The following is a 23060-nucleotide window of genomic DNA, read 5'->3' as shown; positions in this document are numbered from 1 at the left end:
AAATGGGATGAGTGGATCCGCTATGTGCGCAGTCGTCTTTGTCCTGAAAGGTGACAGCAAACAATTCCATTGTCTTTCCATACATTTGCATAAAAAAAAAAAAAGTGATTATGGTGTGCAGTATTAATCTTTTCTCCAAAGACATTGGCTGTGGGGGGGGGGGGGGGGGGAATTTTAGCAGGTTTGCTTCAAAGGTTCAGATTTGGTCACATGGCCTCCCTTCTACAGTACATTGCGTGTCATTGATTTCATTCAACTGCATTTAAAATTATGATCGTAGATTCAGATTTATATGAAAAAGAGAATTAAAAACGGAAGTTTATTGAAATCAGGATATTTCAGTCAAACAAAATGTGGACTTATAAAAGACTACCTTGAATGATTTGGAATTGAAAGATGGAATTAATTTCATGGAATCGTTGAATTAAAGCACAAAACGCTTGTGAAAACGAGAAATACATAAAATTAGGTCATATTAGAACAAGGAAGTAAAAGCTTTGAAACGTGGAACTAAAGTCAAATTAAATCGGGGATTTAAACTCATGACAGGTGGAATGTAACTCTTGGAAAAAAAATCTTGCAATGAGACAGAAGTAAAACATGGAATTTAAAATTAGTGCAAGAATAATTACAATTACGTGGAAACGTGCAATGAAAATGAATCGAAAATATCAATGAAAACTTTTGGATGGTAAACAGAATTCAGCGAAGAAGTATGTCGGGAAGTGAGACTGTGGTTCGCACTCCAGTCCAGCAGATGGCCCCCAAAAATACATCTTAAAAAAAATGAGGAAAAACAGGCCGGACGGAAGTAGAAGAAGGAAAGCTACCAACAGAACTTCGAGTCGTGCGTGCAAACTTTTTCACTTCACTTCACTTCACTTGTGCTTCTCCAAACGCTCCACAAACTTTGTGTGAGTGAAGACAGAAAGTGTGAAGAATTGTGACGTTCGCCGCCACTTTTCTCGGTGAGTTGGATCAACTTCGATCGTTAGCACGCAAGCTAACAGCAGCAAGTGCCGTACTAGTCGTTGATGGCTTGATTTGGGATTCACAGACTTCTCTTCATTGTTTGATTTTTACTGTACGATCTAGAGCGACTTCAGAGGAAATATATACGGTCGGCGCCACGATGACCGTCAGGTTAGCACATCTGCCTCACAGTTGTGAGGATGCGGGTTCAATTCCGGGCTGGCCTGAGTGGCGGCTCTCCGGGCACTCCGGTTGAAGATTCGAAATTGCTCGTAGGTGCGAGTAATGGTTTGTTTTTTATGCGGCCTGCGATTGAGTGACGACCACCCCACGCGCGCGACCCATCAGATGCAAAATGGATGGGTCAGTAATATAATGTGAGACGAGAGACTGCCAAAGCGGTGTTGTTCTTGCTCTGTTGTTGTTGTTGTTATTCAAGTAAACGTTGTCTATATACGTATACTTTGTATGTGAAACAAACGCAGCCATTTCATTCGGGTGCATTCGAATAGTTTAAAAGATGGACATAGTTCTACTAAACTAATACTATATATATATAGAAGAAACTTGTCTTTGTGAAAGTGATTTGAAATCAGTTTGTGATTGCTACATTTTTTTGCCCTTATTAGCACATTATCACGAGCATCTTTGTGTCGTTATTCATCACGAAAAACGCCACTACATTGTATAAAAACATGAATGTAAAGACAGTTTTGTCACCCAAGGATTGGTCACGTGCGGTGAGTGCAGACCACGTGACCCAGCCATTCATTTCCTCTTGTTTCTCTTCTCAGATGCTAACGCTCGTGCTGCGACGCGTGTCGCATGTCAGGCGCTATTGTTGCAACTCCTTACCTGTTCTCACCCTGTACACCAAGGTAACGTGCATGCTAATGCCAACACCACCCTTTCAACCTGTTGTCACTTTGGTCTCCATGGTAACGATAATGTTAATGCCCCCTTACCTGCTTCCTTATTCACAAGGTAACACACATGCTAATCATAACGGCTCCCCTTTTACTTGTTGTTACTCTTCACTAAGATAGCATGCTAATGCTAACTTCCACCCCCTTACTCAAAGTAATCCTCATGCTTCCATTCTCATCTCCTCATTCTCAGCGAGCACAAATTTGTGCTGAAAAATTGTGCATTCGGACATTTGAGCACACAATCTGCGATTCATTGTGTTTGTACTTGAATTTGTACAGAATGCAAAAAACACATTAGTAGTGATCAGCTTTTGCAAAAACTTTAAACGCGTCTTTGACTGGAGTTGCACAGCATATTGAAACTATTTTAATTTCTAAAATCTGTAAGTTTCCTAAATGAGCGTGAAAGAGACTGGTTTGGTTGTCAGCCTCCAAGTGCGTGCAGTACGTGTACGTACAGTGGACCCCCGGCATACTGCATTTGCAGATCCCCCCCCCCCCCCCCGCAATTGTTTTTCTTTCTTTTTTTTTTTTTATTTAAAAAGAAACAAACGGGGTGGCAAGATCAAGGGTTTTGTGCAAGCGTAGCCACTTTTTCAGCATTTTCTTTTCTGCTCCGTTGTCTTTTTGTGTGTTTGTTTTGTTGAACTTTTGTCGCCTTTTCACGACGTATGGGCAGAATGAGCGCGACCTGCGCCGCCTTATTGTGCGCGCATCAGGCACAGATGTGATTTATTTCCACGTATGAAGGAGGCCGCAGTAGGATTTGGAACAAATCTGAATTGTACTCTTCACGCTGACATGAAAACTCTGATTGGAATTGATTTGCAACGTGGACATTAGCATTGATGCGTCCTTTTATAGGGAACCGCGGTCAATTTGTGCGCAGAGTAATTTTTCTAGAAATGGATTACACCTAATCTTGCCAGTGCCAACACTTTGCCAAGATAACATTTATGCTAATGCTAACAATTCCTCCACTTAGCTTACTGGATATGCTGCCGCTAACAGCGCCGCCGTTCCCTTGGGCTATTCTTCACGTTAAGGTGACTCGCACGCTAGTAATACGACAAGTGGCCACCATCTTTGGGGAGTTAAAAAATAATAAATCAGTTGGAGGTGGAATTTAAAGTCATTTTCAGAGCCCACCCCCACACGCACACAAAAACCCAATTTCCCCAGAAGTTGTCGTACGATTTCTCCCCCACGCCCCACAATTCATTTTGGATTGTACGTTAGTTGAGGTGGTCTTTCCGAGCAGACCTTTGGGTAAATCTTGTCATGTTGGCGGTGACGCCTCCTCTTTGATGGCGGTTGTGTTATTTACTTGGGTAACACACATGCTAACGCTAGCAGCGTCCCCTTTACGTATTGTCTCGCTCTTGACAAAGAAAAGTCGCATGCGAGAATGCTAACAGCCAGCCCCCCCCCCCCCCCCCTCGCTGTTTGACACCCAGCGGAAGAAACTTGCTAATGCTAACGTTTCATGACGCTAACTGCATATTGCTCTGCAGAGACATGCTCGCTCGTGTGATGAATTTACGTCGTCAGTGCAGCCTGTTGCGAGTCTGACATGTTTAGAAACAACCACCATTTTGCCTTTACTGTATGAAGAATTTTAGCATGTTAGCTTGCTAACATCGCTGATGTTGTTGATGGGCTCGTAAAGAACCCTTTGCGTGACGTTTGGCTTTTAGAATCCGTGTCCTCTGTGCGATGAAGCCAAAGAAGCCCTGGAGCCCCTCAAACACAAAGTGAGCAGCGGTAAATTCGACCGAAAGAAGGCAGGAATGAGCGGTCGCTGACGTTTGTCGCCTGCGCACGCATCAGTTTGTCCTGCAGCAGGTGGACATCGGTCGCCCGGAGAACCGAGTGTGGCGGGACAAGTACCAGTGGGACATTCCAGTCTTCCACCTGAACGGTCGCTTTGTCACGAAACACCGATTGGACGAAGAGTTGCTCCGGAAACTGCTGGACGACCGGCCCGGTGGCCGATCATCTGACAATTGAATGAATAAAGACTTGAAAAAGAACCCGTCGTTTCCTCGCCTCTTTCGGCCCGGTGCGTGCGTGTTGCCGTGGCGACGGCATCTGGCCAAAAAGTACACGCGTCGATGTTTGGCTGCCGCTAGCGTGTTGCTAAATGCTCAGGTGTGAGCGGCAGGTCGCCCATTTTGGGTGAGAAGGGCGGCGCCCGACCCCCACTCTGCTTGTGATTATTGCTACCCGCGTCCCGGACCAGGTCACGGGCCGTATTCCTCAGTGCTGTTTTGGTCGGCTTGTCCCACAGCAGCTGCGGCAGCGTGACAACCCAGAAAGCCACTCCCTGATGTTTTGGCCTCTCTGCTGGTAGCTTGCCGTCCGAGGCGGCGGGACCGCGCTCTCCCCTGTCCTCCTTGATTTGGTTTTTGGACTGAAATAATACTTCAATCAGCACTCTTGGTCCGTCCCCCCACCCAGTGCCGGCGATTGGGTCGTTGTTAAAGTTGCTAATCGAACACTTGTTTTGGGGGGGAAAAACAAAAAAATCAAACTGGCACTCTGTGCCCCAAATGTTGCTGAGAGTGGGGAGGAGGGTGAAGGACTTGGAACCATCAAAGAGTGTTTTTTTTTTTTTTTTTAATGTGACTGTGAATTAAACTCAAAAGTAATTGTGATTAAGCAGAGAAAATTCTAAATCAGTTTTTAGGAGATGTTAAGGGGGGCAGGCAGCACCCCGTGTTTGCCAAATTGTGAATATCGCCAGTTGACATCACGGTGCACATACCCAGTTTTGGATTGTCTTTTTTCCAGAAGTACACAATTCTGGACAGTCAACATGGACGCCAAAGCGAGAAGTCACAGAGACTCTCTGGCGGACATGTACACAGGCGTCCGGCGTAAGAACTTTGCCAAACAAATATGAGCGTTCATCTGAGATGCGACCCCTAACGGGACAAACCGAAGGGGTTAGGAAGAAAGGTCGAAAGGCAGGTGAAGCACCGAGTGGCTTCGTCCACTGGGTGGCGCTGTATGCTAACATCAGCAACCAACTGCGCAGGAAACAGACAAAACTCCTCAAAATAACACAAAGCCGAGTCTTATTGAATAGTTCAAAATCATTTTGGAAGAAACTTCTCACTTGTTGAGTCGTTAACCTGTTGTTGGCCATAAATTGCTGCCAATCATGCTCATTGATTAGTTTCCACGGCAACCAAATCTCCGTCAGAAGTACGCACGCGTTGTGTCGATAACTGCGCGTATTGCTCAAAGCTCGCCGCACGCGCTCCGAGTACATCAACCGAATGCAAAGGCTGAGAGTGAATTGGGGGCTCGCGAGGTTTTTAATCTGCTTGCTGGGTGGTCCACCGCGTGCGCGCACACACACACGCACGCACGCACGCAGAAAGATGTCTTCTCCTCTTCCCCCCCCCCCCCCATCTTGTGTGAAGGGGCTGAATTTTGTCCGTGTGTGTGTGTGTGTGTGTGTACCGTATATTCATACGTGGATGTTTTTCGACTCAAATCTCTGTCACGGTTCACGTAAGCTCGTTGGAGGACGTCTGCAGTCCAACTTGAACTTGAAAGGACTGCAATGCTCGAAATGGGTTGAAATCGCTTTGCATGTTAGGCACTTGCTGATTTCATGTGAAAACTGAATTTATGATCGCTTGTTGATAAATCCTGTCTGTATTTGAAGGGACTGCAAATTAGCCGTAGCTGCTCCGTTTGTAACTTTTTCCACGAGTACGTGCAGTACTTTCCTGGAGTTCATCAATGTGCATCCTTCGTTTCTGGATGAATTAAAACCGAATGTGCACGTCCAATTGTGTCGCGTTCACGTGTTCTAAAGCGGTCCGCGTCACCTTCTTCAAGTGTGGCTCCCTCTAGCGATTTGTGACAAAAACGACTTTTGTGCAATTCACTCGTATTTAACTTTTGCATTTAATCTTGAATCTTTTGAAGCACATTTCATTGAACTTTTGTGTGAACGGCATCATCGCCAGTCACATTTTTTGCTTTTCCTATATTTAAACGCAATATTAGTCACGTTTAAACTGCGAAATGTCGCGGCGGCTTACAATACCGCCTTGTGGCGTGTTTCCTGTCGTGTGTTGCGCGCTGTCGATCAAACATCAAATTGCACCGCGTAGCCGATCGCGGATCAATAATCTGCGCCGTCGGTTTGTTTGTGTCACGCGAGACGATCAGACAGAAGCAAACGCCGAAAGATGTTTGCGGACGAGCGCGTGCTCATGCGTGTTTATTGTGTGCGTTGTCCTCGATCCCGTCGGTATGGAAATTCCGGGCGGCGGCGGCACGGCAGGAAAGATCAGAGCTGGATTGTGTTGGATTTGATCTGAAGCTTATTTAATCAGCTCCACACCGTCATTAATATTCATGCAGTCAGCTGGAAAACACAGCAAACTTCCTGCTCCGCCGCCGCCGTCGCACAAAATATATTAATCAAGCTTAAAAAATTAATGGACTTTAGTTTCTATTACGCCAGGAGGGGGAGGGGGCGGCACCCCCGCCGCTCCCTCATTGGCTCGCGGAGATTGGACCCCCGATTGGCCTTTGCGTTTCCCCTTTTTTCCGCACATTTTCCCATCTTTGACGAGACTTCAAAGCGAGTGCGAAACGTGAACGCTCATTTAGAAGGATTTAAACGTCCTAAGCGAGTCCGAGGAAACTGTTGGCGTTAATCACAAACGCGCGCGCGCTGCACGGACACTTTCAAAGTGACTTCAAAGTCCACGACGCAGACAATGGTGGCCCCCACCCCCAAACCGCCACCATCGCTGTCAATTTCGCTACCGCAACCGCAGATAAGACCAGGACCAGACTGAAAACTTTGACCGGGGACTACAACATCCTCAGACAGAAGATATGACCACAGACAAAACCGCAATCGTTGTCAGACCTCGGACTAAGGCCTAGACCGAGCTCAGCCAGAGGACTATAACCACACTGACGACGTCCCCCAAAGACCAGAGCACAATGACACTTGGACCGGGGACAAGACCGCGTGCACATATGCTTTGAATCAGCGAAAAGACTAGGACCAGATTGCGCGCTTGGACCAATGACAAGACTCCAACCGGAGTGGAAAATTTAGCTCAGGGTGTTGTGAGGAAATCCCAAATGAGGCCTGAGGGCCAGCCTGCCTCCAGGTGGGGAAAATTGTTCTTCCTGGTTCTTTCAACGTTTGCTTGCTGATCTTGGACCCAAATAAACAGGAAAAACATGCTCATCACAACAAGGAGGAGTTCGGAGGAAAATTCCAAGGCTACGCTTGAGTAGAAGACTCCGGACTCCGGACTCTGGACTCTTTTTCTTCTGTCGTGGGAGCCGGAAATGGAATTTTTCTGACAATTGTTCCTTCTTCCTTTGCTCGGCGGCCCCTCCTTATCGAAGCGGTTCTCCTCTGTTCGGTTCTCAACCTGAACGATAGCGATTTGTCTTGGTTTTGGGTGTTTATGACCAGGTGAAGGACTTTGACCACAGACGTTGCCGACGTGTACGAAAGCCCGAGAGCAGAGGGCCACATTTGGACCAGTATTTAGAGCAAGACCAGACTGAGGCCGAGGCCTTATTACCGGAGACAAAACCACAATCGGCGACAACGGGAGACAAAACTCGGACTAGCTTGACAGGTTTTACTAATCCGGGGGAAACAAAAACGGGATCAGATTGAGGACTTTGACCAGAGCCTGGACCAGAATGCTCAATGAACCGACTTCCGCTTCTGACCTTCCTAACTAAACAATTGTCACAGTGTAATGCTAACGATGTGAATCTATAGTAGGCTTGTACATTACGGCATATTCAAATCGTCATCATTGTCCAACTCGTCAGAACCCTCCAGCGAACGAGGAACCGCGGCGGCATCCACAACGTCTGACGGGTTAGTGGGAAAGGAAACTTCTTCCGGAACCTTCTCAGAATTTGACTCCATCTTTCCCCTTCTTCTCGTCCCAGTCCTTCAGGTGTCCACCTCTGGCGCCGTGTCCCTCCTAGCCCAAGGACAAGAAGGACACTCTTGCCCGCCGTCGTCCAGAAAGGTCGGCAGGCGTCGCGGACATGGAGACAGACGTTGGACCCTCTCCGCCTGGTCCTGAGACTTGGGAGGGTCCTGGTGGTCCGACACCAGCTGGCTGCGATGTTAGCAGGTGAGCAAACCCAAACACGGACACCGACAAATTGGTCCAAGTGCTCGCAGCAGGGGAATGAAATACATTCCCTGTAAATTTAAGACAAGGAACAGGAAGAGTATTTGGAAAAATCAAAGTGTTAAATATGAATATGTGCTGATTTGATTTGTATTAATTTTTGAACTGCACGAGGATCCAACGTGTGTAAGGGTATTGATGTGGAAAAATCCCATTGTTCTAAAAAAAAAAAAAATCCATGGAAAGGAAGTTAAAATGTGGAATTTAGGAAATCTTCCAAAATGCAAACTCCCCATGAGAATTATGGAAATGAGTTTGGAGTTAAGGGTACTTCAAAGGGAGGGTAAAGGTCAAAAAGATGCGAACAGGCCGCAAATCCTCAGCTTAAGCTAACAAGGTCAGAAGCGTGCTAACGCCATGCTAATCTGCCTGCAGAAGAGCGATGCATCATGGGAAAGGTCCCTCCCAATCCAAACAATAACACGATCGTAATCACGAGAGCGACACGTTCACATCCAACTTATCCTGCCGGGCTTATGAGACGTTTGATTAAACTTTCTGCCGTTGTCGTGACCTATTAAACGAGAGATTTGATGAGCCGTGCACCGAAAATAGGAGAAGTGAAAGTTAGATTAGAAACACTTGATATTAGAAACACTCAATTAGCATGGCGGCCATGTTATTTACCCGCTTTTTTTATGGCCTGACCTTTAAGGTGAGATGAGAACATTGACGCAGGCGCTTTGATTAAAGACGCCGTTTACCAACCACGAGATGCCGCCACGCAGGTCAAGCGCCAACGGTACCAACGCTGCTAATGTCTAACAACTAATAGCAACCGACAACCGGCACCAAATCCAAACAATAACGTGGGAGAACCACCGCAATCCAGCAAAAACCAACCCGTACGCAAGAACCATCAGGAATCTACGAGGCCCAAGATGTAACCTAAACCAGTCAAAACCAACAGGGACCTACGGCAACCATCAAGAACCAAGGCGCTCAAAGTCCTTCCAGGAACGACCAAACCACAACCGACACAAACGTACACGGACAAACACAAACCGACGAGAACCACCTAAGAAGACAAAGAACTTAGAAGAACAAACCCAGGGCCCGACCGGGTAGCTAACAGGACCCGAGCACACGGGTTCCATGCACGTATGGCGCCGACGGGTCAAGCGTATCGTGGCAAATGCCGCCGTCTTGTCCGCGCCGTCAGCTGACTCGGCCGGTCCTGTCTTCCAGCGGCCTTCGGGATGTCGCCGTCGCTCCCGCGGCGACCTGCGGTCAAGCCCCGCCCCCAAAGAAGGTGTCTGTCTTACTGCGAGAGTTGGATGCGCTGAGAGACGCCAACAAAAAGGTTTGAACGGTCGCCCCGCAAATCTGCTTTCCGTGAAAATTTCTGTACGAACATCCGATTCCCGAAAGTCCGCCAAGCCAAACGGGAACCCGTGAACGGCGACCGGTGCCGTGTACGTGACCGCCCGACCCGTGTCCGTGAACACCCCGCTCGGCATTCGCGAGTCCACCGCTTGCAGTCGCCACGTAAACTCCCACTCGGGCCCGCTTGGGCCCGCTTCCCCGGTACGCATTTCTGCATCCGTGAACGGACCGCCTCCGACCCCCAAAGTCCGCTTGCAAAAGACTCTCCGTTCGCGAAAAGCCGACTCCGCCTCCCCGAACGCGCGCCTTTCGTTTCAGCTGCTGGACCGGCTGCGCCTGAAGGAGGAGGAGCTACAGAGGAAGGAGGTGGAGCTGTTGGTCAACACGAAGGAGGCCCAAGCCTGGGGGAGAACTTCAGGTGGCGTTGAAACCCCCCCTCCGTCCTCACCCCGACGCCGACCGCTCACTGAAATTGTCCGCTGTCTCCTCGTCAGAGTTCTCGGACGAGCTGTTGAGCGCTCGCGAGGACCGAGACGAGGCCGCGACGTCGCCGGTCCTGTTGGCCAATCAGGAACCAGACGAGGCCCTGCGCCGCCTCGCCCGGATGCAGCAGGCCGCCGAGTAAATGCGCGCACACGCCCGCGGCCGCGGCGGCCATGCGCTGCCGGAGCTCCTCACTTTACAAAGAATGTTTGTCTTCACAAAATAGAACTCCTTGCACAATTTTCACTCGAAACACGTAGCAAAGAAAAATGTCACTGGAGTAAATTTTTTTTTTTTTTTTTTTTTTTTTCAAACAATGAAGAATTTTCTTTTCTGGTGTAATCTTTTGATCAGAAATAAGACAAACATTCTTGGTAAGATTTGGAGGCTTTGCAGCGCACACGTACGTATCCAACAGACTTTCAAAATAAAAGCTCCGTTCACACAATAAAGCAAAACGCAGCAAATCGGGCACGCTCGTTCCCTTCAAAATAAAAGTCGGTGAATTGGGGTCCGCCCAAACACCGTATTTGGGTCCTGGAGGAATGAAAGCAGTCAGAAATCCAATGCAAGTCCAAGGCCTGAATCAAAAGTCTATTTGCCGCTTTAATATCCCAAATTGTCATATTTGTTTATTTTGTGACAAGCGCGTTCTCGTTGAAAAGCTGCGAAATGAGAGCTCTCGTCTGCCGAGGAGCTGCCAAATAGGCGCCGAGACCTAATTAGAGATTGAACCCCCCGAAGTCCCCCCAGCCCAGGATGAGGGCTGATTGATATGGCGGCTGCAATCCTTTTTATGAGGGAGCGAATATGGACGATCATGTTCCATCTGTCAGGGTTGCGTGTGCGTGCGTGCGTGCACAGTATCGGCTGGCGTGTGTGTGTGTGTGTGTGTGTGTGTGTGTGTGTGTGTGTCTCCGGGTACTCGGCTGATAATTGCGCGACGTCTATAAAAAGTGTTTCCGTCAAATTGTTGCTTCATAATTTGACGCAGTGAAACTTTTCCAGAATGAGGATTTAATTGTCGCCGGCGCTCCTGATCCGAGCAACGGCGCCGGCCGAGCGAGGCGAGCTGCCGAGCCGCGAGCGCGGTGTTAGAAGAGCTTTATTGGAGGCGGCCGCTCTTTCATTACCCGCCGTTCCCCGCAGAGCGGCGCCGCCTCGGCCGTCTTATTACAGTTTATTACAGCAAAATAGCGCCGGCCTCCGCGAAGAACTTCCCTGGAGGAGGACGCCGGATCGTAATCTTAGCACCTCCGCATCCGCCGCCCAGAACCTGCGTGATCGAGAGTGTGTTCGAGAACCTTCAAAAAAAAAAAAAAAACCTCCGAGATGAACCCAAAAGAACCAACACGAGCCCAAGAAACGCAGCTGCACGAAGCGCCCGCATCCACCGCAGGTGGACAAGAAAAGAGCCCGGAAGAACCCAATAAAACCACTGAGGTCCAACGGCGAGAACCTGCAAGAAAAAGGACCCAAAAGTGCCAAAACCAACGTAAATGTCGATGACCCAACAAGAACCGTATATGCAATCAAATACCAACCAACAGGACCTTGCAAGAACCAAATGAACTCACAAAATCCAATTGCCAAGAAGCGGTTAGGACTGAAGAACCTCCGGCAAGTCCGAATTCCGATTGGCCGACTTTTCCTCGGTTTGTCCCGGTCTTTGACCCGGTGCGGCGTGGCGGACCTGCGCCAACCCGTCCGTCCTTGACGCTTCTGCTAAGTGTTGCCTCGCGTGTGCCTCCATCCAGGTGGGACTCCGCCGACCGCTCGCCGCTTGGGGATGGCGACTTGGTAAAAAGAAAAACGGCGTCCGCATTTTTTTGGTTCTGAGGAAGTCGCGCGAGTTGTTGTCGTCGTGTGTTTTGTTGCCGTCCAGGAAGTGGAGCAGCTGCTTCAGCGCGTCTACGCGTCGGCCTCGGCCCAGGAAGTGGCCCGCTTCGGCTCGGCGCTGGTGGACCGCGTCCGCCGGGCGGCCCGGCGCCGTCGCGACGCCGCCGCCGAGGAGATGAAGGCCGTCGCGGACCAGCGAGACTCTTCGCTCGCCGAGGTTCGGCCCCCGCTTGACTGTTTTGTTTGTCGTCGGCGCCGGGCCGGTCCCGCTGGCAAATATTTGCATAGACCGACCAAACAACTGCGGGGAAAATGTCGACTGCGCGTCTGACGCTGGAGACGTGAACGACTAACGAGAAAGCGTCTTTTTATTGAAAGTGTGGAAAGCGGCTGGATCGGCCAGCAGCGTTTGTCGCCCGAGTCAGCGGGTTCGCGTTCGCGTCTCGATGAAGTCGATCCGAGCGGATTCGGATCTGTTTTATTGCGCAGATCCCGAATGGGGGGGGTGGGGGGGCGTATTTCCAGGGTCGTTCCCTTCAGGTGGCGCTGAGCAACAAACGGGGGGCGACGAGTCCGACTTCGACTTGGCGGGTTCAGGCCGAGCGCGGCTCCCGTCAACTTGGATCATTTTTCCCATTTGTGTGATGTGAAATCGAAATGTTGAACTACGAGTGAGCATTTCAAAATGGCAGCATTGGCGCACACACACACACACACACACACACAAGGAACGTTTTTTTATGGTCGCAATAAGGATTAATAATAACAATGTAATATCCATTTGAGCAAATGTGTTATGGGGGGGGGGGTTTTATCAAAGTGGTGACCTTTGGCATCAAGTCAGCCTTTCTTTCCCTTCCCGAAAGGTTGGCGACCTCTGACCTCTCCTCCCCACAAGCCGCAATCTCGTCCGTTCAACTTTTGAAGGTCGTTTGTTGACCCTCGAAGTCATTTCCGAACCTTCTCAAAGTCGTTTGTTGCCGTGCAGCCATTCGGGAGCGTCTTGGAAGGAACTTGTCGTCGGTTCAAATCCTCCACTGACTTTTGTTTTCGTCATTTCCCCCCCCCCCCCCCCAAGTCTCATTTCAAGTTTATTTTGCTTTGCGTCGCAATTGAAGATCAAAGTTTCTCAGTTTGAAGTCTTTGAAATGGTTTCTTCCGGCCACGGCTTTTGATGCGACCCGACCCGTCGCAACTTTTTCCTCCCCGAGCTTCCCCGCAAGTGATATCTATATACTCCCCCCACCCACCCCCATCTCGATCGGCGCCGCCATTAACCCGCCGGTGTCGGCGGCGCGGCGTCTTTTAACACCCCGCCCCTCGGCGTTAACGCCACCCTCCACAGTAACACCTTAATGCCGCCCCGCCGCCTCAAATATGTTTCCAAGCGAGCGTAATCCCCGGCGGAGAAGAGCGAGAACCCTCCACGTGAGAGGACCCCCCCGGCCCCCCCCCCCTCCCTCCCCCGTTCCCTCGTTCCCTCTCCTCATCTCTCAGGGATTATCTGACGGCGCTGCCGGGACTTGTGGGAAGGAAATATTAGAAAAGGGGGGGCCGGGAAGGGGGTGGCGTCGTGCCTTTTATTGAGCTAATGTCAGGTCATTACAAGTTTATTAAATGTGTGCAGCTGCCGCTGGGTTGCCGGTTCCATTCCCCCGTCTTTTTCAAGTCCTTTGTTGGCTCTTTGTCCGAAGCGTTCGGTTCCGAACGAGTCGGCGGGCCGGACTGGACTGGACTGGACTCGACTCGCGTCGCGGCGCTTTTGCGACTTCGATCAAATGATTCTCCTTTCTTGACGTTGCAAAAGATCTTTGAATGACTCGCTCGACGTTGCTGAATAGAAATATGAATTTGACGTTCATACAAAATCATCTGGAGGTGTCTCGGAACGGACCGAGACGTTTTTTTTTTTTTTTTGGGACGTGACTCAATTGTCAGACGTTTCTCAATAATGAGGTTTAGGTTGCTGGTTTGAATTCTTCAAATTCAAGTCAAGTGTGGGACTTGAAATCGTCGCGTCTGTCGTGTCGTTAACGCGTCATTAACACGTCGTCACTCTTTGACTTGCAGTGTCGACGACGGGAGAGAGAGCAGAGGGCGAGCGAGGTACGCACCGATGGCCGCCGTCGTTCGTCGTCTTCCCACGCGAGCAACTTCGCCTTTCGGCTTCCGTCTGCTGAAATATGACACGTTGTTATAAATGTAGCGGGGGGGGGGGCAGGATTAGTGCCGGAAGACGCTTTTAATTTCACAGCTGACGTCGGGTCGGCAGCGAGTCAACTGACGCTTCTTCAAGTTTTCCGTTCGAGTCCTGCTCATGAGCTGAAGTCCTTCCTTCCCTCCTTCTTTGGGTCCTTTGGTTTTTGGGGACCCCTCTTGGCATAGTTTGTTTAAGGTCCACAGGAAGGCCAAGTCAATTCTCTCTGGTAGATTTGGTTCAGTAAATCATATTTCCCCAACCCGGCCCAAAAAGTCGAAATATCGCTTTGCATCACTTGTCGATTACGCCAGCTTTTTTCGGGCCATTGAGCCCATCCGCCCATTTCCGGAGCCGGGCCCGTCGGCCTATCGCGGGGCACACGGGGGTCACTCACGTTGGCACCTGCGGGCAATTGAAAGTCTTCAATGAACCTAGCGGGAATGTTTTTGGGATGGGGGAAGCCACAAAAACACAATTCGGGGACGGGATTCGAACCCCGGTCCTCAGAACTGTGAGGCGGATGTGTCCTGCCGACTGGCCATGAAGTCGTTCTTTTCAATTTCTTGAAATAGTTCAAATCATTTGTCAGATTTCTGAGTCATTTTTGTCATTTGGGCCTTTTTTTGTCAAGGTCAACTAAGGGGACAAAAATGTATTTTTTTCCCCTGCATGTTGTGTCATTCTTTCTTTCAGTTGTCAAAGTTGATTTTTAATTGTCGAATTACGCTTAGCGCGATTGTTGAGGCCCTTCAAGTCGGCGATTGATCTCACGCTGGGTCGGGACCGGCGCCGCATCCGGCGCGCGACCTTCAGCCGGCGCGTTAAAGGTCGGCCCGCGACCTCATTTGCATTTTAGCCCCATTAACGAGCGCCTCGTCGTTTGAAGACGTTAGTCCGACTCCGCTGGAGGAGACGCACACTGACCGGGCGGGGGCGGGTCTCTGTCATCCCCGCTGGAGGTCCGGGCCACCTCCTCGCTTCCTGCCCCAAGGGGGGAGGAAACCGTTGAGGGGGCCGCCAAGATGAGGTGACAGGAAAATGGCGGAAAAGGTTAGAAAACGCCGGCAACCAAGAAAGAGACGAAGCCTCGGATGAATTGCGCTTAATTAGGGCGCGGGGGGGGGGGGGGCAACCGGTCAAAAGTCAAACGCTGCTCGATTGCAGCTCGTCCGTCGTTTGCGCGGAACCTTCGCGGGCGGCGAATCCAAACCGCGACCCCATTGGCCCCTTGTCTGGCTTTCGTCCAATCAGGAGGAGCTGATCCGACTTCGGCGGGAGCGAGACGCGGCCTTGCTCGACAGGAAGAGGCTGGAGGCGGAGCTGCGCGTGCTGCGGGCCAATCGCAGGTCAGACCCTCGTCACGCGTCCCGCCTTCTCAGACCTTCGCGAGACGCGCCAATTTGCTTCCTTTTAGCCCCGAGCGGGTCGCCGAGGCTCCGCCCTCTGGCGACGGGCGGCCCCGGACTCCGCCCCTTCTGGCTCAGTTGCGGCGGCTCGGCGAGGACGAGAAGAGCACGGAGGCGGAGCTTCTGCGCTGCCGGGAGGCGGAGCGAGACGCCCGCGAGAGAGTCTGCAGGTATCTCCGTGCTTGAAAAGGAACGTCGGCGTCCTCGATCCGATCGATCGATCGACTGAGCGCCGGCCGGGCCGTCGCGGGGGGCGTGGCCATCCATCGGTCACGCTCGGTTTGACGTCGTCGATGGTCGACGCGACGGGCGGCAAAGTCGTGACTTCCTGTCTCATCGGGCCCAAGATGAAGGGATGAAAACAGATTAAGTCGTCCGGGCTCAAACCCGAGGCTTTCTGCTCTAATTTGGCTGCCGGCGGGGGGGCGGGGCCACTGTGAAAGGAGGCGACTCGCTGAATAGAGACGAGTGTTTGCTCAAGGGGGGGGGGGGGGGGGGGGCAGGAGTGCTGGAATCTTCTCCTCCTTATTACACACTTTGTCCAAGTCCATCTTCCCCCCCCCCCCCCCCAAATTCTTCACTCACTGTTGTGTGCAAAACCTTTTTTTTTTTTTAATGTTGATGTCGGGAAAAGTGCAAAACCGTCCAAATCTGAAAGTTGAAAAATGGCGGACCCAAATCCAGTGTTGTGAAGCCTTTCCGTACTTCAGGTTGGAGCGTCTGGTGGACGTTTTGAGGAAAAAGGTGAGCGCAGGAAGCGCTCGCGCCGTCGTCTGAATCCTCGAAGACCTTTGACCCGACGATGTCGTCGACGCCGGCAGCGGGTCGTCGCTTGACTCATTTTGTTCATCTGCATTTTTATTGCGTCTTGATAAAAATGTTGTCTCTGTTTTATGAAGAAAAACAAAATGGATTTTTTTTTTTTTGGCCCTCTTGGCCCCCCCCCCCCCCCTCCCCTTCTGCCATTTTGTGGTCTCCATGGCGCTCAACTTGGGTGTCCCCACGCCGCTAATCCCGCCGCACGGCTAATCTGCTTGTTGACAACAAAGACGGCCTTCGCTCACGCGCGCTTTGGGCCCCCCCCCCCCCCCACACACACACCCCCAACGGGCTACCGGCCCACCGGACTCGCCCGCGTTTACAGGAAGGGTTCCGGTTTCAAACGAGTGTTCGGGTTTGTCGTCACGGTTGCGCCCGTAAACGTTAGGTCAGACCTGGAAGAATCCAGGAAAGCTTTGGAAAAAGGCACAAAGTCGCCAAACTTTTTTTTGTCAACTTCGGTTTGAAGCCTGCGTTGCGCTTTCAAATCCGCGCGTGCGTGCCATTGCCAAAGGAGGGGCGCCGGCTCTTTTATTGTGAAAGGCGTCTTTGCTCTTTTGGGGTTTGTTCACAATGGCGTGATTGTCGTCTTATTGCACGACATTCAGTCCGGTCCCCATCAAAGGCCCCCCCTCAAAGTTTGCGTCCAGAAGGTGCACGCGGCCTTTTCGCCGCCGGGACCATATGTTCCCTTTTAGGGAGCTGCCCCCCCCCCACCATGGGACCCCCACACCGTCCATTTATTACTCTACACTTGTACCTCCACTTTCCATCTGGACTACTTATTATTATTATTATGAAAAGAATGACCAGTCGACATCCCAGAATATTCTTGCAAACCAAAACTAATGAAAGATCTTAAAATTTGCAAAATAGATCATTTCAATAAAAAAAATTGCAGAAATGTCATTTTTGTGGTTCCTTATTTGTTCACGTTTGACATGTTTAATTAAAGTCCCAAAATATCGACGTGTCAAGATGTGATGGTGCTTTTTTGCAATATGTAATTACATATTTCCACAGAATGGAAAAAAATTCAATTTCTATTATAATCTTGAAAACGTGGCACCAAAACGCTTTTTTTAAAATTATTATTAGAATTTTTTTCATCTAAACTGTAACCTTCCAATCAGCGTACGTCGCGCGTGTATTTGGATGTTTACTTTATTAATGTCAATGTTTTGATTTGCACGTCAAAATATTTGAATCTGAAAAGGATGACAAAACAAATTTGAAAGAAATGAAGTCATATTTTCCACTGATTTCATCTGGTTGGCCTCGTATTGATGATGTCATACATCAAAGGGTCCAAGCTTGGATGTTTTATTTTGAAAAGAATAAGTTACAACATGCATAAAACACACAAACCTGCTTTTATTTTCTACTGGACATTTTTTTTTTCATGCACACTTTGATCTTGACGTTGTCGCGCCGTCGTCATGCGCAGAGGTCGCGACCCCTGCTCATTCCGTAGCCACCTTTGACCTTTCATGCACATTTGTTTAACATCAGAAAGGCTGACCTTTGACCTTTTCTCCTACGTGGTTTGACGTTCGTCGGCGGGTCTGAAAAGGTTCTGCTTGCCCCCCCCCCCCCCCAATAATTTTCTTGAAGCGGCTAAAAACATTGACGGGAGTTTCTCACAGTGGCAAAATGCAAATCCAAGCGACTTGGATCCGATTCCCAGTCAGCGGTGGGCAAATCCGCCTCGCGCTGGTGAGGGCGCGGGTCCGAATCCCGGCCCGGCCCAGCGTGTGTGCCGTTTGTCCGGCGAGTCGTCGAAAACTAGTTTGGGAGCGTCTGTGTGTGTGTGTGTGCCCTGCGATTGGCCGGCGACCAGTTGAGGGTGTGCCCCCCCCCCACCCCACCAAAGAAAACTGGGATGGGCGCCTGGACGTGGGCAGTTATGAATATCCCCCCCCCCCCCGATTCTGGACTAATTTTAAATTCGTTACAAGTCTGGCAGATTTTTTTTTTTCAGTTAAAATCGTTTTGACTTATTTTTGAAAAGAAAAATGTTCAATTCATTTTTTTATGGATTTTGATTTTAGGAACAGTTTTGAGTGGGGGGGGGAAAGTCGTAAAAATGGATTGCGCGATTCTTAAAATAAGATCACGTCTCGTCAAGCAATTTTGAAAACAAGTCAAAGTAAGCACAGCAAGATGCTCTCACCACAAATGCGGGATTCAAACCGCCAACCTGCCAGTCGCCCCGTTTGTCATCAGCGACAGTCAGGAAGCGCTTGAGGGGGGGGGGCCGGAAAAGCCTTTGGAGTCAGTCCATTTTCCGAGCTGCTTATCCTCACCAGGGTCGCAAGAGTGCCGGAGCCCATCCCAGCTGTCAACGGGCAGGAGGCGGCGTAAATCCTCAACCGGTCGCCACAGCCAATCGCGGGGCAGATAGGAAGAAACAACCAATCGCACTCACAGTCACACCTATGGGCAATTCAGCTGCTTTTTCAAATTGTCCCCTTTGGCCTTTTTCCGTCCCTTGTCCGCCACCTCGTTTTCCAGCTATTCACAGCATGCTAGCTTGCGCGCATCCGCTCTTATGCTTTCCCAGTTGAAACGGGTCAATTTGACCCGGCCCAGAACAGGAGGGCTCGGAGGGGGCGTGTACTTTTCTGGAAGGCGTGACCAGCGTCTATCAGCTGACGCTGGCCGGCCACACCCCCAACGCGCCGGAACAATTCCGTGAACGGCAATTTCAAGCCGACTTGGGGAAGGAGACTCGCCGAAGCTTTTTACAGAATAAATCTGAAGGAGACTTTTGAGCTGCTGCAAAAGGGGGCGAGCGGGGCACTCGTCACACGCGGGACGGTTGAGGACGCTGGGAAGTCGTTGGTCCTCAGGCGGGCACGACATGACCTCACCTTCCATCTCCACGTCACGGGATGGGGGGGGGGGGGGCTTCACTGGAGGTTGGAAAAAGGTGGGGTGAAAACGGGGACTTACGAGGAGGAGGAAAAAGGGGCGCCGGACCAGGCCCCTTCGCCACCCGAGCACGCACGCACGCACGCACGTGTACCCCCCCCCCACCCCCCCTCCGGCGCCCTAAGAGGTGTTGAGCAGCGCCCTGGCGCAGGCTCCCTGGTAGTAAGGCGGCGCCTCCAGCGGGTCGGCGCTCCTGCCGGCGCCGTAGGTGGAGTACTGGAGGGCGTCGTAGGCCCTCAGGTCCAGTTTGTGGTGCTCGGGAGACGACATCAGGTTGTTGATGGAGAAGGGGTGGTCGAAAGCGTAGTGGGCGTCCCCCTTCAGCTCCACGCCGTGGGGGGGCAGACACAGGTTGGACAGCAGCTGGGGACCCGCCGACTTGGCGCCCTCGGGGCCGGACGTGAGGGGCGGCGAGGGGGCGGCGGCGGCGTAGGGCGACCCCCCGGCCCGGCGCTCCTTGCCGCCCTCCGCCGGGGCCTTCCTGTCGCACTTGAAGCGCTTCTGGCGCCGCAGGTAGCAGCCGTTCTCAAACATGTTGCCGGAGTCGGGGTGCAGCGTCCAGTAGGAGCCTTTGCCGGGTTTGTCGGGCGAGCGCGACACTTTGACGAAGCAGTCGTTGAAGGACAGCGAGTGGCGGATGGAGTTCTGCCAGCGTTGCTGGTTGTTCCGGTAGAAGGGGAACAGCTCCATGATCCACTGGTAGATCTCGCTCAGGGTCAGCATTTTGCCGGGCGCCTGTTGGATGGCCATCGTGATCAGCGAGATGTACGAGTACGGCGGCTTGGCGTGCGGGTAGCTGCGTCTCAGCGGCTTCCCCTCGCGGCCGCGGCCCCCGCCGACGCCGTACTGGGCCGCGGGACTGACGCCGCCGTAGGCGTGCTGGTGCTGGTGCTGGTGGTGGTGCGCCCCCGCCTGGGCCCCGCCGCCGCACGGGCTCGTGGCTCCTCCGCCCATCCCCCCGTTGCCCAGGCAGGACACGCCCACGGGGGCGGGGCTTATGCCGGGCCCGCCGTACGCCACGTTGAAGGAGGCCGACGCCGCCCCGCCGCCGCCCGGCACGTAGCCCGACACCGACCCCATCCCCAGGCCCGCCGCCGCCATCGGGGAGTACACCTGCGCGACACCAAGTACAAGCAAATCGGAGCGCTTCAATTCAGTTCTACTCTCAGAAGATCAAAACGGCAACGTCAGCTGCGCAGGGGTAAAAAAAAAAAGTGACTTTTTTTTCAATTGTCTTTTCCGGTGGGGGTGGGGCTAAGCTTTTTCGTTTTCGCAGAATAAATTGATGAGGGTGTGATTGATTTGGACGTCGCTTTGGGTGTTCGACGTCACTTTTTTCAGCACCGTTAATCACTCTTGAGTACTCCGAGATATGATTAGCAAGTACAGATATTGCGTGTACTTTTGATCAATAAAAGTTCAATTCAGATATTGCAAAATGGCCCGGAATTTTATGAGCAAAGACTTTGTCAGTCCTGCCCATGATCGGCGTAGCGCCACCTACTGGCCAGGAGGACCTGCTCCTGTCAGATTTGAATTTATTTTTCGCAGATTTCTCGAGTAATCAATACCTTGAAATAAGATTGCGATTGGTGGTTTTTCGACCTTGCTGTCAAAGATGCAAACGTGATTGATTGAATCTCAAATTCATTTTTTCAGGCCTAGGTTAGAGGTTCGAAGTCAGGTTCCAAATTCGGGTTTCAAGCCGAGTTGAGGCGTCGATGTGGGCACAATCCATATCGTCGATGCGTTGCCGTGACGTCACGGACCGACAGCTGTCCCGGTGTGACGTCACTGATCAGCGAGCGTTTCTGACGAGGCGCACAAGTATTTCTGAAAGTGACTTTCGGTGAGCAAGGGGGGAAAAAACATATTTGAAGATGATGATGATGATGATTATTCTCATCAGTTATTTTTCAATCCAAATAATAATAATCATCATCCAGTTCTTCCAATTGCAATTGGAGACGAGATCAGGTCGTTTTGATTTGGGAAAGTCACATCAAAATGGGACTACAAACATCACGTTGAAAGGAATCACAATTCATAACTAGGACTAATAATCATATGTGGGCTGATTGACGTCCTTAAAGATTTTTCAAAATCAGAGGACAAAAATTGTTTGGGGGAAAAATGAATAATGTTGCCATGCGATATTGCGGCAAAAGTAAAACGTCATTTCCGCTCTTCTAAACAATCACAAGTCGGTCGTTTTTCCGGCGTCTTTTTTTTTTTTTTTTTTTGGGGGGGGGGGGGGCGTTTGGATTTGAGGCGACCCCTGTGAGGATAAGCGCCTTGGAAAATGTATGGCTGGATTTTTAAAAATCATTTTTTAAATTCAAGAGTTCATTTTTGACGCTGGCAATTTGATTTTTTACACGCTGCTCATTTTGCCCTTTGTTGATTTTGACTGGACGTTTTGTGTTTGATCTCTGATTTTTGCTCAGTACTTTTTTTGTGTGTGTGTGTGTGGGGGGGGGAGCGGACGCACGTGGATTTACAACACTTCGTTTGCACAATTGATCTTTTTTTTTAAAGCCATGATTTGTGTGCGTGATTTTTGAACAATTGACGTTTTTGTTAAAAAATGTTATTTCGTGTTGGATTTCGTGTGTGTATTTTCTCTAGACTTGTATTTAGCGTGTATTTAAAAAAAAAAAAAACTATACAAAGTTCATATTGTATTTTTTTCCTAGTTGATTTTGTGTGCGCGAATTGTCCTTTTGCTGATTTGAGATTGGAATTGATTTTAAAAGCTTAAACGTCGCGCGCGTGCCGAACTTTGTCGAGTTGCTTCGAAACAAACCTTATGATTTTCTTTGTTTAGTTTTTGTTTTTCCTCATTGATCTATAAAAGGTTGTATACCGTATAAAAATGTATAAAACCTGAGCAGCATTGAAAAATGTTTGCGTCACACCCGCGGACGCAATTTCAAAAATGAGCTGAATATGATTGTCTGCGTCCTTTTGAATTTGCATTGAACGGTCGCTTCTTTGATTTCTATTCATTTATTAGCTACGTATTTATTTAATAATATCATATAGACTTGATCTGAAATCTTACGTCTTTTTTCTCTCAACCATTTTTCATCAATCTACAATGTCAGTGGAATTTACATCCAAGAAGAAAAAAAACCAAACGTTTAAGTAGCCCGAATCTTTCGTCCTGCCACGATGTCGTCATTATTATTAATATTCTAACTGACGTATTGGTGAGCTAATTGATTTGCATGAAACGCTTTCGTTTATTTGACATTTTAACACATTTTCACTTTGTAGTCTTGCTTTTGTGCTTTCGTTTCACGGACTCGGCCGCCAAATACACACCGATTAATAACAATAATACTCATCAGATCATAGTTGCAATAATGTGACGAAAAAAAACGAAACGCAATTTTACCCTACAAATAAATACATAAATAAATCATCTCGCCGATTCAAACTGACCTTCCGTTTTTTGTTTTTTGTTTTTTTCAGAAGGAAAACCAGTTGGAAACTTTTGTTGCGTCAACACGCCAACAAGCGCGTTACTAAAAAAAAAATGGAAAAAAAAGGGGGGGGGGACTAAAAAATAAAAATAAAAATAAAAAGAAATAAAAAAGAAAGAGAGACGACAAGTGCGCGCCGAGTCGTGGGTTCGTCGCTCACCTCGTCGCTGTAGAAGCAAGTCCAGTCCGGAGTCTCGTGACCCTCCATCTTCACCGAGCTCAGCATCTCCGCCGCCGCCGGTGGTTCCGGTGCCGCCGGTGCCGGTGCCGGTGCCGGTCCTCCTCCGACTCACTCGGGTGACAAGAAAGAAAAAGAAGACAAGACGACGACGAAGACAACCTCCTCGCGAGGAGGATGAAGACGGAGGTCCTCCTCCTCCTCCTCCTCCTCCTCCTCCTCCGTCCATCCCATAATAAGAAGAAGACGAATCCCAGTGAAGACTTTCTTTCAT

The 23060-nt window shown here is 50.1% G+C and overlaps 2 protein-coding genes across 10 annotated transcripts; one reads left to right on the top strand and one right to left on the bottom strand.

The window, feature by feature from the left end:
- Positions 1 to 770: 770 nt before the first annotated feature.
- mipol1 (mirror-image polydactyly 1) lies at positions 771 to 17092 on the top strand. Of its 9 annotated transcripts, none has more exons than XM_061844000.1 (14): positions 774 to 968; positions 1096 to 1335; positions 1767 to 1850; positions 7740 to 7788; positions 7863 to 8053; positions 9302 to 9416; positions 9758 to 9857; positions 9934 to 10060; positions 11680 to 11722; positions 11808 to 11978; positions 13832 to 13867; positions 15213 to 15307; positions 15376 to 15537; positions 16078 to 17087. In XM_061844000.1, exons 5-14 carry the CDS (start codon positions 7965 to 7967, stop codon positions 16142 to 16144), a joined length of 1005 nt encoding a protein of 334 aa, XP_061699984.1. In that variant the 5' UTR covers positions 774 to 968; positions 1096 to 1335; positions 1767 to 1850; positions 7740 to 7788; positions 7863 to 7964; the 3' UTR covers positions 16145 to 17087. The 9 variants fall into 9 exon arrangements, with proteins under 9 accessions (XP_061699990.1, XP_061699984.1, XP_061699982.1 ...); XM_061843998.1 differs by having other exon boundaries at positions 7690 to 7788; XM_061844004.1 differs by lacking the exon at positions 7740 to 7788 and having other exon boundaries at positions 16078 to 17088.
- A 2147-nt stretch (positions 17093 to 19239) lies between these two features.
- foxa1 (forkhead box A1) lies at positions 19240 to 22914 on the bottom strand. The gene is made up of 2 exons (XM_061843913.1): positions 22769 to 22914; positions 19240 to 20233 (listed from the first exon to the last, which is right to left on the bottom strand). Exons 1-2 carry the CDS (start codon positions 22832 to 22834, stop codon positions 19241 to 19243), a joined length of 1059 nt encoding a protein of 352 aa, XP_061699897.1. The 5' UTR covers positions 22835 to 22914; the 3' UTR covers position 19240.
- Between the last annotated feature and the right edge of the window lie 146 nt (positions 22915 to 23060).

Source organism: Syngnathoides biaculeatus, chromosome 15 (assembly GCF_019802595.1).
Source record: "Syngnathoides biaculeatus isolate LvHL_M chromosome 15, ASM1980259v1, whole genome shotgun sequence".
Taxonomy (NCBI): Eukaryota; Metazoa; Chordata; class Actinopteri; order Syngnathiformes; family Syngnathidae; genus Syngnathoides; species Syngnathoides biaculeatus.
This window is presented reverse-complemented; position numbering and strand designations above follow the sequence as displayed.

What these genes read in the sequence shown, in the direction of transcription:
- mipol1 (XM_061844005.1), top strand. Translation starts at nt 7,965, where the DNA reads ATGGAGACAGACGTTGGACCCTCTCCGCCTGGTCCTGAGACTTGGGAG. An exon ending in GAGACTCTTCGCTCGCCGAG is followed by an intron (nt 11,979 to 13,831) that starts GTTCGGCCCCCG and finishes TTTGACTTGCAG; the next exon opens with TGTCGACGACGGGAGAGAGA. An exon ending in GCCCGCGAGAGAGTCTGCAG is followed by an intron (nt 15,538 to 16,077) that starts GTATCTCCGTGC and finishes TCCGTACTTCAG; the next exon opens with GTTGGAGCGTCTGGTGGACG.
- foxa1 (XM_061843913.1), bottom strand. Translation starts at nt 22,834, where the DNA reads ATGCTGAGCTCGGTGAAGATGGAGGGTCACGAGACTCCGGACTGGACT. An exon ending in CTTGCTTCTACAGCGACGAG is followed by an intron (nt 20,234 to 22,768) that starts GTGAGCGACGAA and finishes GGTGTCGCGCAG; the next exon opens with GTGTACTCCCCGATGGCGGC.